At 51.3% G+C, this 12,944-nt stretch overlaps 1 protein-coding gene across 6 annotated transcripts in view; it reads right to left on the bottom strand.

Moving 5' to 3' along the window:
- Window positions 1-954: 954 nt before the first annotated feature.
- The window catches only part of Anks6 (ankyrin repeat and sterile alpha motif domain containing 6), a 33,919-nt gene continuing 21,929 nt past the window's right edge, over window positions 955-12,944 (bottom strand). Inside the window, exons 12-17 of one of the 6 annotated variants that reach the window (XR_009058416.1) lie at window positions 11,190-11,373; window positions 9,754-9,821; window positions 8,613-8,923; window positions 8,311-8,394; window positions 7,772-7,888; window positions 6,819-6,839 (exon numbers count right to left, since the gene is read on the bottom strand). Coding sequence is in view for 1 of the 6 variants with exons in the window: in XM_057790607.1 (XP_057646590.1) it covers window positions 2,964-3,013; window positions 6,743-6,839; window positions 7,772-7,888; window positions 9,754-9,821; window positions 11,190-11,373 (516 nt within the window). In the remaining 5 variants the exon portion in view is untranslated. Of the gene's footprint in view, window positions 3,014-6,742; window positions 6,840-7,771; window positions 7,889-8,310; window positions 8,395-8,612; window positions 8,924-9,753; window positions 9,822-11,189; window positions 11,374-12,944 lie in introns of those variants that run through there. The other 5 variants (XR_009058414.1, XR_009058415.1, XM_057790607.1 and 2 more) reach the window with 5 other exon arrangements.

Genomic DNA, 12,944 nt, shown 5'->3' with positions numbered 1-12,944 from the left:
ACTGTGCATATACAGCCCCTAAGGAAAACCCCCTCTGCTCGCACTCCAGCCTGACCCACCACCGACATCCTTTCCATCTCTGTGGATCTGACACTGTGGTCTCCTGTCTGTGTTTTCCCTTAGGGCCAGTCTCAGGTTCATCCTAGTCAAGGCATGTGCCAAATGAGTAACATTCCTTCCTATAGGCAGACCACATACATTGGTGGACACCTGGTGTCATGGTTACTGCCAACTTGACAGAATCTACAATCACCTGTCTCGGGGAAGGACTGCCTATAGATTAGGTTGGGCTGTGGGCACACTTGAGAGGCATTTTCTTAGGTTCCTGAGGTGGGAAGATCTAAGCTTGTAGTGGTATTTCATTTGTATTTTAACAAATAAAGCTTGCCTAAAGATCAGAGAGTAAAATAGCTGATCAACCTTACAAACCAGGCAGTGGTGACACACACCTTTAATCCCAGTAGCCACACTAGCTTGCCATAGAAACCAGGCTACGGTAGTGGTGCACGCCCTTAATTCCAGAGCTAGAGAAGAGCTCTCAGTCTCAGTCACACCCTGAGGTTTCCCGGAGGCAGGGTCATCATTTTCAGACTGAGGCAGAGCTAAGAGCAGTGGCTGGCTGCTTTGCTTTTCTTACCTTCGGGTTGAACCCCAGCATTTGTCTCTGAGTTTTTGTTTTTGGAGACAGGGTTTCTCTGTGGCTTTGGAGCCTGTCCTGGAACTCGCTCTGTAGACCAGGCTGGTCTCGAACTCACAGAGATCCGCCTGCCTCTGCCTCCCAAGTGCTAGGATTAAAGGCGTGCGTCACCATTGCCCGGCATGTCTCTGAGTTTTTAATAATCGTGTTCCACACGCTGAATGTGGGTGGCACTGTTTAATGAGTTTGGCCTTGGACAATGAAAAGGAGAACTGGGCACGCGTCCCTGGCTCTGCTGACTACAGACGCGACCACCTCTCTCAAGCTCCAGCCTCAGGACTCCCTTGCCATGGTGGACTGTAACGTGGAACAGCGAGCCAAATGGAACCTTTCCTCCTCAATACACATTTGTCGGCAGCAACAGAAGAAACCAAGACCCGGGCACTGCCACCTCCATGCACCTGTGAAGGTGAGGTCACATTGGAACATGATTTCCAATGCCTTTGGAAATACGCTGAGGAACTTCTGGGTTAGATATACTCTGTACTTACACCTTCCGGTTCTGGGCTCCATACCAGGGTCTTGCAAACGTAGAGGCAAACACTCTACCGCTGAGCTTCACCCCAGCCGGGCTAGGTGGACATTCTGTTTTACTTATTGAAGACTCTCTCCTGCTTCCTACTTTTTCATGGTTATTGGAGCGATTGGGCACCCATTCCTGTCACTTCTACCTGCTACTGACACCTGCCAGTCCATTCTTCACTAGTCTGAATTCCCCTCTAGCTAGCTCAGCACACAGGGCACCTCTGTGCCCCTCTGGGGGAATCTCCCTCCTGGCAGCGCTGGTCTCTGAGTGTTCTTCCTCATGGGGAATTGGCCTGTCCATAGGCTCCCCCGTCTCCACACACCTAGACACCACCTTCTGTTTGCCTGTGCTCCAGGTGGCTGAGGCACAGTTCTTCACAGAAACAAGGAGAGCTTTCCAAGCTATTTATAGCACTTTGTACCCCCTCCCCACTGTAAACAAACTTCAAGGAGGAAATGACAAAGTATCATTTGTTTGGTTGCTGGCTGGGTTACTCATTGCTGACAGGCAGCCAGACAGCAGGAAGATGGACTCAGAGGTGAGACCTGCATTCAAACGAGTGTCCCTCATTAGCTGGGTTTGACCTTCACAAAGCCGGTTACTATCGGTGTGTCAATAGTCCCCAAACTGACAGGAATTAAAGGTTCCAGCTGCCTCAAAGGGTTACTGTGGAGATGGGGTAAGGTGGGACACAGAAACACCCTGCAGCATGTTACAGGGGCATAGGAGGGACCCCCGCTGCATGCTGTGCCCTGAAGAGCACAGAGACAGGAGACACATTTCCCATTTTTAATATATGCAGTTTGGCAAGCAAAAGTCTTTCTAAGAATCAAGTCTTTATGTGGAAATAATGTATGTCTGAAGTGAAGAAAATGAGAACTGCAGGCTGAAACAAAATGGCACCGCCATCTCTGACCATTGGGTGCAGACACCCTAGTGTGGCTTGGGACAAAGTCACACTCCAGTCCTGCCACCAGGGTATCTTGATGAAGATGCCTGGGGCTGTGTCTATTGGTCTTGGGGGGGGGGCTCTCGTGGGAAGCAGGACCCCGCTCTGAGGTGCCCTGGAGGAACTGAAGTCAGAGAAGTGGGCTTGGTGCTCTCGTGTGTGGCTCTTCATCCACAGCTCCCTCCTGCACCTTCAGCCCACTGTCCATGTGTGCTCCCATTGGGCTGCAACCACATGTGTGTCCAAGTCTGCTCCTGCAGCGCCCCAAGAGCAGGCGGAGCCTGGCCGACCCGCTGGAAGCAACTGGAAAGTGTGACACTCCCAAGTGTCTCGGCTGTCTCTCCATGGCAGCCTGCAGAATTTGGCCCCAGCTTCATTAGGGACAGCATTACATGTCCTCACATGTTGAACAGGTGATTGCTTAAAATGAACAAGGACTGCCAGAGTGGGGTACTGCACCACACCTTCTGCAGGGCTTCATCTGTGTGCAGCATCTTTCCTGGAAGGGTCCCAGGCCTTGAAGGGTAGCACCTACTTGCATGTAGAGATTAGGGTTTACATCTGCAGCCATGTGGCCTCCAACTTAGCCTCTCCAAAGCATTAGCAAGAGAGGGGCATCCCTGGCCCTTGCATACTGCATCAGCCAGTCTTCTGTCCACTTGCTGTGAGTTCCAGTGAAGAAATAATCCAGGCAAGAGAAGGGCGGCAATTCCCTGCTCAGCCCTCAATATCCCAGGGCTCTGATGCCAGCAGAGCCATCACAACCACAGCTCCCTCTTGCACAGCTGCAGCTACCTCTTGCTAGACACTGCTTCTTCTGGCTTTATCCATCCGGCCATGGCTTATATTGTCATAGATGGACAGATGGAAGAAAGAGGGAGAAGGAGAAGGAACAGATTTAAAACATGCAACCATTTTTGAGATTCCTACCATCTATACAGCTCCAGGGCAAAGGGGGCTTTCTGGTTTCCATCTGATTTTGGCACCTTGGGACAGCTGTTCCCTGGTAATGTCAAAAGGAAAACTGAGGCTTGGAGATAAAGCAGCATCCTGTGCATTGCTTAGGGAACAGTGGCTAAGCTAGGGCTGGGCCCGCTCCATGCGCGGTTTCTTTCTAGTGCTTCTGCTCACTTCAAAAAGGGATGTCAGGTGACGGTGACATAGCAGACATATTCCCTGGACATAATACAATGAGGGTACCTGCTGCCACTTACCATCCCCCCATCCCCAACTGTGCCATGTCCACACCTGCCCTAAGGACCACCCAGGTGGAGCCGGAGATCTCACTAATGACTGAGTGCTTGGCTCACCACATACGTTATCATACATCCCGACATGGCTCCCACTGGCTGGCTGGTCAGGGGCCATAGTGAGTCTTTCTGTGTTCTCAGAGCCAAATGGGTCTGGTTTGGGGCAGATGCTCAATCAATGTCCCAAGAACGAAAGGATAAAAAAGGAAACTTTGTTCTTACAAATTCTGCCGGCCTTCTTGGAATAGTGTGGGTTAGAATGAGGTGGCCAGAACATTTTAGCAGGATGCTGGGCAGAACGCCTCCCACTGTGCAGTGGACAAGAAGCCCACTGAGCAGGGTTCCTGCCAGCTGAGTCAAGGAACTCCCTTACCCTGATGTCCTACAGTCAAGCAGGCCACTCCTGCAGGGCTACTAAGAACAGAGGTGGTGATTCCTGAGGACTCCGGCCTGGCTCAGACTGTCACTATTCCAGATGAATCAGGGCTTTCTCAGGTGTTCAAGGGACCCTGGTCTCGCAAGAACACCTTAAAAGCCACCATGAGAAATGGCACCAGCTCTGTGGCCCATGAAGCGACCCAGCACAATGAAGGTATGGAGGTGCCTCACTGCAAGGGCAATCTCATGCCTTTGGCTTTGACTAGTGTTTGCCAAACCTTCCTGATAGAGAACCTGACCCAACTTCCACAAACCCTCCCGTCAAAACCTATCATCTCGTGGGACTAGTGTTCCACAGAGTGCATTCTGGGAATTACTGGAAGTCATTTGGAGGGCTAGGAACAACCATGAGCAGAGAAGGGTCCCCAGAAGAGATGGTGAAGGCTCAGAAAGGATGCCAGGACTCTTGCCAATCAGCATGCTGCATGGGAGGAAGGGGCTCAGAACCATCTGAGTGCAGTAAGGGTAAAAATGGCATCGCCCAGAGCCTGTCTGTCTCACACCAACCCCGCTGTCCAGCCGTCAGGTGAGGTGCGTGAGGCCTGTCCTATAGAAGCCAGCTCTAGCGCACCTGTCACAGGTGCCCACCTGAGACCCGTGCTGATCATGTAGGCATGCAAGATGGGGTAACAGCAGGCAGCACACCCACAGCCTCAGACTCAACGCTGGGGATTTGAACCTCTGCCAGGGGTCACCTCTGAGGACACTGGTCACCCGTGACAAGTAGCACTACTGCATCTAACTCTAGAGGTGGACAGGACAGGGAGGGCCTGGACATGTTGGCCACCCGCTCTGACACACTCAGCACTGCTACTTCAGGGCTGCTTTCTGCCTCCTGGGTCTGCTTCCTCATGTACAGTGTGACATTAATCAGTGCGGAGGACAGATGACCATGCCAAGAAGCTTGAGCACATAACAGGAACTTAGTGAGCATGTCTGCATAAAGCAGTGGTTCCCAACCTGTGGGTCGCAGCCCCTTTGCCAAACCTCTATCTCTAAAAAGATTTACATTATTACAGTTTATAACAGTAGAAAATCACAGTTGTGAAGTAGCAACAGAAATAATTTTATGGCTCTGTATTAAAGAGGCACACTCGGAAGGTTGAGAACCACGGCTTTTGAGGGTAGTTAGCAGACAGAAGCCTTCCTATCTACTAACAGTTTTAGTGAGCAGGGATGTGAGGAACAAGACACTTACTGGATCCACGGGGCCATCAGAGGAAAACATGAGGCTCTGGGCAATGTGGTGGCCAAGGCCTCTAACAGCCAGTATGGAGGGACACGTAAGAGATGACCCAACACAGTTCATAGAAGAACCGCTGTCTGCGAGGCGCCTCCTGCGGACCAAATGCTTGAGGTGCACAGGCCTCTCTTACCACATCCCTGGCCAGCTATGTGGCTGGCCCTGGCCCTGACCCCAAGTCCACAGCACAGAGCCTACTCTTTCCTGCTGTTCCTGAGACTGGGACCCCCTGCTCAGTTTTCCCATCAAGATTCTCCAGACATCTCCAGCTTCTCTCTTATGCTCAGCACCCAGTATAAAATAGAGTGGATTTGAAAAGCCATCTCACCCTTGAGGGTCACAGCATTAATAAGGTAGAAAAGAAACCCCAAAGTTTCTACTTCACAGTCATCTGAGTCCTCTCTCTCTCTCTCTCCCTCACTCCCTCCCTCCCTCTCTCAGATTTTCGAGACAGGATTTCTCTGTATAGTCCTGCCTGCTCTGGAACTTGTTCTATAGACCAGGCTGGCCTTGAACTCACAGAGATATGTCTGCCTCTGCCTCCCAAGTGCTGGGATTGAAGCCCCAAAGCCTGAGACAGTGCCTCAGTCTCCGGCTATGTGCAGAAAGTCGTACCTGGCTCTGGAGGGCATCATGGGCCCAGAGCCTCATTTCCCCAGCCCTCTACCCTGTAGGTAGGGAAGACAAAGGCCACAAAGGAGGAGGTACCCACATAATGGGTCTCCAGGCTTTCCAGCAGAGGAAAGCATACTGTAACCTGACATTTGTTGCTTCTGTGCAGCAGCTGCAGTGAAGAGATATCGTAGTGATGTACACAGCGCAGAACCATGTGCATATGTAGGGACACTAAGAAAGGCCAGGACTGGATGACCGGGAATGAGTTAGAAGTTGTTGTTCTGTAGCAAATGGTTGCATGTATCCAAGGCTGGCCAAAAACTCACTACACAGCCAATGAATACTTCGAACTTCTGATCTTGCTGCCTTCACCTCCATGAGTGCTAAGATTATAAGCTCACAGCACCGCATCATTTATGTTGTGCTGGGGATTGAACCTGGGTCTTCACGCTAGACAAGCACTCTACCAACTAAGCCTCATCCCCAGCTACAGGAGGAGGTTTTACAGCAAGATGTAGCAGGCAGGGCTTACCTTCCACCTCTCTCCCCTATCTGTGGTTAGTGTTGCTGAAGTCACTGCAGGAACTACATTTCCCAGCCTACTTTGCACCCAGGTAGAGCCATGTGATGACTGAGGGCCAATGAAGCATGAGCAAAAGGATTTAGGAAGAAGCTGGGTCTGTCACTTCCATTCTTTCTGTCTGTTAGAAGCAAACACTTTAAAACTCCTGATGATGGTAAGTCACCAGGGGTAGTAGGGGTCCCCGAGTCACTGTATGAACCCCACTACCAACCAGGAGCACACTAATGGAATATTGGGAGAGACTCAGTCTCTACACACAGGAGTCCTCAGTCTCTCTACCTATAGGACAAGTATCACCTGAGCTGTTCTGGTGGAGGGGCCAGTGAAAGGGCCAATATGTAAAGCAGCAGTTTGGGGCAGTAGCTTGGGCCCCGGCTGTGTGCAGGGATGTTGATGCTCAGGGCGCTCACACTGATGGTCACAGCAAAGAGGCTCACGTACAGGGACTGTTGCCGGGGGCCCTGGTGTTGCTGGCGCTGCTCTCAAAGGAAGAGTGGAAGTTGTGAATGGTTTCCTGTAGAATCTGCCTCTCACGGCCCTGTGGACAGAACAGAAGCACACACAGAGGTCCTATTAGATCTGTGGCTGTTCATCAGCTGACTGCGGCCGAGGCTCAGTGCACACTTGGAAAACTCCAACCTCTCTGGAGGGAAACGACTACCTCATCACCGGGCAGAGTCAGACCGAGTCAGAAGCTCCCAGCGCCCACAGTGACGGCTGCTGAAGTGAGACCCTAGCGCAGGGGTCCTGTCTCTAGCTGAGGTATGACTAGGGGGTCCCACCTGGCTCATGGGGAAAGTTTCTCACTTGCACAACTTTAGGAATGCAATGGGATCCTCACAACAAAGCCCTAACCCCCAATTTTGATGTGGGGGAAGGCGGAGGTATCTGTTTTGTCAGCCCTAGGAGAGCTCCCCTCCCCCAGTGTCCAGGTGAGAAGCAGCAACAGACACATACAGATTAAACATGAACTAAAACCCAATAGCCCGGGTTCAAATCCCGGCTGTTCCATTTGCCTCTCCGCCTCTCCAGGCCTTGGTTTCCTCATCCGTAAGTGGTGCAAGGATAGTAGCTCAGCAGGTAGGGTACCACCATGGGATGCTGCAGGGCAGCCAGGAGGCTCTGTAGGAACCTTAGTGCATGCAACAGCGCTAGTCCTGATACTGGGGACAGGACGGAAGGAACGCCGTGTCCTGAGATCCCACCCACAGCCAGTCTGATCCCAGGGCTGTCAGACATAATACCCATCCCTCATGGTTGAAACCACATAAGGAAATATGTACGTAAATTGCGGGAGAGGCATCTGCAGAGGGAACAGGCTGCATGGGGAGGTGGTGGGCTCTTAGTCATGAGAAGTGTGCAAGTAGGCCGCCTCTGTCACCCGCCAGAGGAGACACAGAGGGACCATCATGGCGATCCTGGTGGTCTTCAGCATTTGAACAAGGCGGGTAGGAAGCTAGAACACAGTACCTTGCCTGCATTCAACTCGGAGATGGCAGCCAGGATCTGCTGCCGGGAACCATCCGTCTTAATACCCAGCTCCTGCAGGTCGCCATCGGTGAGAGTGAGGAAGGCTTCCATGTCCACCTGGGGGGAGAAGGGACTCTCTGTGGGACACCCCCCTACTGCACATGTGCCCCAGGAGGGGCTGCTGAGCCTTATCTCTATGAACCCGTTATTACTCACTACTTCCAGGTCCAATCTGACTCTTAAAGACGGCTAACTGCTCACAGCCCTAGCCCTTGGCTTTCTAACAGAGGCACTGTGGGAAGACTGGGACATCTTGGGGACAGGGATCTGAAGGACTTGACGTTCTGCCACTAGCCAAGGAATCCCCATGTGGCCGTATGCAGCGATACCGGACCCTGCACAGCAAACAGGCTGCATGGGCGCAGTCAGCACACCCTCCCCTCCACAGGACAAGAGAGGTGCACTGGGGAAGGACAGAGTGAGAGATAAGCAGGGGCAGGAGACGAGAGAAGGGCCATGGGGGACTGAGGCAGAGTTACCAGCAGAGCCATGTGCCCCTTGTCTGTGTAGGTGACAAGCTGCCCGCCTTCCCGGCCTGCCTGGGTGCTGAAGAGATGGCCCTGCTATAGGAGAAAAGCTAACAGACTTCTGCTCCAGGAAATTGGGGCTAAGAGACGGTCAAAGTGGCCCAGGTAAAGACATCCCACCACCCCACATATGGGACAGCAGCAGCCTGAAACCCAGGGGCCAGGAACATGCTCCCATACCCAACAAACCCAGTCCTGTGCCCCGGACCCTGCACACAGAGTGTGGGTGTGGTGGCTGGGAGAGGGTCACACACCTCATGAATCAGAAGCGAGGTACATTCTGAGACAGTCTATAGACACGGCAAAGCAGAGCAGGCGGCAGCCGGAAATCAGGAGACGGCTCTTGGAAACGAGGAAACCTCGGTGGGAGTCTCAAAGGCCAAGGAGACAGACAGGACAGGACAGGAGGAAAACCGAGGAAGAAGGCTGCACACACATCTGTGTCTGGAGCTCTCCCCGTGTCTCAGGTTTGGTGGGGATCATGAGTGACAGTACTCAAGACAGCTGTCATGTGCCAAGCTGCAGCAGACTCCTACACCAGTGACCACAGCCCACGGCTGGCGGCCTGCAGGGGTTTTTATTGGGCAAATACGGTGAACTTTAAAATTTGATTGTTGTATAACCCACCTGCTCTACAGTTCACCAAATACAGCTGCGCTTAAAGTATGCATCTGGATTAGCACACCTGGCATCAGGCCATCCTTCCAGGGAAATGGTCTCAAGTATCCCAGGCTGACCTTGAACTTCCTGCTTCCACTTCCTGGAGGCTGGGGTTGGGTGCACAACCACCCCTGGTAGGTGTGGTGCTGGGAGATGAAGCTAGGACTTCGGGATGCTAGGTGAGCAGTCTACACCTGAACTACACCCCAGCTTTAGGGCATTTTCATTCCCTGTTTGGAAGCCTATACCCAGTGGCAGTCACTCTGAATTCAGCCTCAACGTCTCTCTCTAGGCCCCTTCCCCCTCTCTCTTTCTCTCTCTTTCATATCCCCCCCCCCATACTCTCACTCTTTAATCCAGGATGATCTGGGACTTGTAGCAATCCTCCTGCCTTAGTGATCTGAGTGCTGTGATGACAGACATGAGTCACCTCACCCATTTGAAATGTGGTTTTGGCGTGCTTGTAGGTACGCACTCAGATGACCCTTGACACTGTTTTTAGACACTTCTCAAACTCTGATTCACATGTGGCTTGTGCGAAGCCCATACAACAAACTTGTTTTCAATTCAGCAAAGTGTCTGGTTACAGACTTTCATCCCAAAGGCAAACTCAGGCTCCGTGCCACTGGGAAGGACTCAGATGCAATAGTCGCAGACGGACAGGAGGGAACCACTCGTGCAAAGTCTTTGTTTTAATGGTAAGTCTTAGTTGACACCCAAGAATAACACCCTTACCTCTTGCTCCTCAAAGATGGGCTGGTACTTCTCTAGGGACAACTTCTTAAGTATTCCAGTCAGCTCGTCTTTGTGAAAAAGAGATAGGGATTAAACACACACACAAATGCATTTTGGAGTCTGAAAACACACAGCAGGAATGGGTCTTGCACTTCTCTAGGATATTAGTATGAGCCCCTAAGAAACCCTAGCTTAAGATATCTTGGGGTTGTACCCCAGGTGACTGTGGCTATTAGGTATGCTCAGCTATACCCTCCAGGCCCTAGCTCTCTAGAAAGCCAAGATCAGTCTGTGGAAACCAGGGTGTCCTAAGCTGATGGTCCCAGGGCTGTAAGCAGCAGCAGATGCGGGGAGTTCTAGCTACTGGGAATGAAAACTGCCAGTGCAGAGCATGCATTCAATGGCGCGGCTGAGGCCAGAGTCCTCAGCTGATGTGAGAATGGCACCAGAGTAGGCAGGTGTGGCAGATGAGTTGGGGGAGGAGGCTCATGTGCATGGAGCCCATGACCTTCCCAGAGCAGGGGTAGCAGAGCCAGAAGGACTTAGATCAGGGTATGAAGGTGGGCACCAGACAAGGTCGGGCAAGAAGAGGACCCAGAGCAGTGTCTGGGACTAGAAGAAATCAAGAACGTGCTCAGGAGGGACTAGAGACATCAAACAGAGGACTCACAGGCTGACAGCCAAGGCAGGAAGGGAGAACAGGGTGGATGAATGACAAGGAACAAGATGCTGTTTGACAGAGGGGGAACAGAGACATCTGACAATAAATGAAGGAACAAGCTATGCAGATATTTGAGGGCAGAGCATTGGGCAGCATCCAGGGAGCATGAGCAGCAGGTGCAAAGGTCCTGAGGTAGTGAGTTCAAAGAAGGTCATGGAGAATGGGTTCCTTCTTCACTCACTCAGCAGGGACTATCAGTGTGGTGTCTGTGTGCTGAGAATTCACAGGTGGGGAGGTCTCTGTGACCTGAACCCCTGGAGTTTTGCTTGGACCCACTGATAGAGTATTTACTGTTCCTTTAGCTGGGTGGTGAAGATGAAAAAAGCTTGAAGTTGCCCACTGAGGTCTACCGAGATCTGGAGAAAGCATTCCCAAAGCCCCTGGGTCCACACTCACCTGAAGGTTGCTCCAAACATCTCCATCAGATGAACCAATTAATGTATTTTTCTTAAGCTGGTTTGAATAGAGCTTCCCCCACCCACTAGTAGCTGTAGGATACTGACTTGTCTAGTGCAGAGAGAGATGGAGCAATCGGGTTTGGAAGGGCCTTCTACAGGTGTCTGTGCATGTCAGCACAACAGCCTATACTCAAATCCCGTTGAGTGCACTAACAACCGGGGGAGGGAAGAGATGTAAGATCTTGGCTGGTACCGCATGGTTCTGTGCTGCGAGGTCACTGCGGTGGAGGAACAGGTGTGGACCTCTGGGGACTCACCCTCGTCTGTGATGGTGCCGCTGCTGGAGCCCCCACTGCTCTTGGACTGCCGATGGGAGGACGAGGAGGACACGGAGGATTCCGCAGCTTGGCCTTTGGGAGAGGGCGAGGGCGTGAGGGTAGGGGACGTGCTTTTAGAGGCAGCAGACGTTCCAGATGGGGGCCGTTTGCTGGGGTCCAGTTTCTGTGCAGGGCATTAAACAAAAATTGAAGCCATCACTGGTAGCTGGAGAGGATGAGAATGGATGCTGTATCTTGGAACACAGTGGTACCTACTCAACAGTACATCTTGCTGGGACTGAGAGATGCAGAGCAGCAACAAGACCAGGAAGCCTGGGCTTGGGTGCCAGGAGGGGTAGGTCTGTACCTAAACACTACTGAGCCTCCCATCTTCTCATGAGCCCCTTAGATTTACCAGTGCTCCACAGTTTTCAACACATTTCACTAAATTTAAACACATCTCATTTTCATATAATCTTATGTAAATGATACTTATAAAATGTCAAATTAAAAAGTCTAATTGTTGGGGCTGGAGAGATGGCTCGGTGGTTAAGAGCACCTGTTGCTCTTGCACAGAGGACCCAGGTTCAGTTCCCAGTACCCACATGGCAGCTCAGACCCACTGGTAGCTCCAATTCCAGGACATCCAAATCCTTTTCTGATGTCTGTGGGCACCTGTGAACACACATGGTACAGATACACACATGCACACAAAAAGCTCATACACACAAAATAGAGGGTTTTTTTTATAATATTCTAATTGTTTACTGTTAGTATAAAGAAATGCAACTGACCTCATATATTACCCCTTTATTCTATGAACTGCAGTACTCTTGTATTCTGTGGACTGCAGCCCAGTCTTGGCCTCCTATTCTGAGCTTGCTAAACTAGTTTATTAGCCCTGGGCACCTGCACAGATTCCTTATAGTTTCATATGTGGTCAGGCACACTGCCTAAGGACAGGAGTTTGATTTTTTCCTTTCTACTCTTGCTTTTTCTTCCCCCATGGTATAGGTTGTCAGCTGTGAGCACCCTCGGTGTGACAGCATCCTAGTGTGTAACACCATCCTAGTTCCCCAACAGGGAAGCGCGTGGTTTGAGGTCAGTCTAGTCTACAGAGTGAGTTTCTGCCTCAAAAACAAACAAAAAAGAAAACAGTCCCAAATAAATGTGTGTAGAACTTTAAAGTAAGTGAGGCAGAAAACGATAGATCTAAAAAGAGAATAACTGGCCCCCTGTTGTAATTACAGATGTTACCACTCCTCTGGGGAACTGATGGAGTCGGGGAATCAGGATACAGAGCACATGAACCACGCTACCTACCAGCCAACCACACCAGGGACATTCACAGAGACAGCAAGTGGCTATGGGACTCTCACCAAGACAGATCACACTCCAAGGCATAAGACACGCTTACAGGAGGGGAGCAGAAGTGCAGCAGAGCCGAGCTATGCATCAGAAACAGGAAGATTCCTAGAAAACCCTCAAGTGACTGGAAAGTTAAAACAAAACAAAAAACAAGAAAACATCTAATAACGGGTCAGGACCAAGGTCCAGATTCAGCTGTGACTGCTCATGGATGCTCCAAGCATGACTCTTAGCTTTATAGTGGAGGAGGAGCAGACTTCCTCTCACCCTGGCCATGATCAGGGAACCAGCCAGATGCCAGTCCCATGCCTACCTCACCAGGCAGCGAGCCTCCTGCTTGAAAGTACAGAGTCCGGATCTAGGGGCTCCAGTTTGAAGCCTAAGTCT

This window comes from Chionomys nivalis, chromosome 16 (assembly GCF_950005125.1).
Source record: "Chionomys nivalis chromosome 16, mChiNiv1.1, whole genome shotgun sequence".
Classification (NCBI taxonomy): domain Eukaryota; kingdom Metazoa; phylum Chordata; class Mammalia; order Rodentia; family Cricetidae; genus Chionomys; species Chionomys nivalis.
Note: the sequence above shows the minus strand (reverse complement) of the source record. Positions and strands in the feature narration are given on the sequence as shown.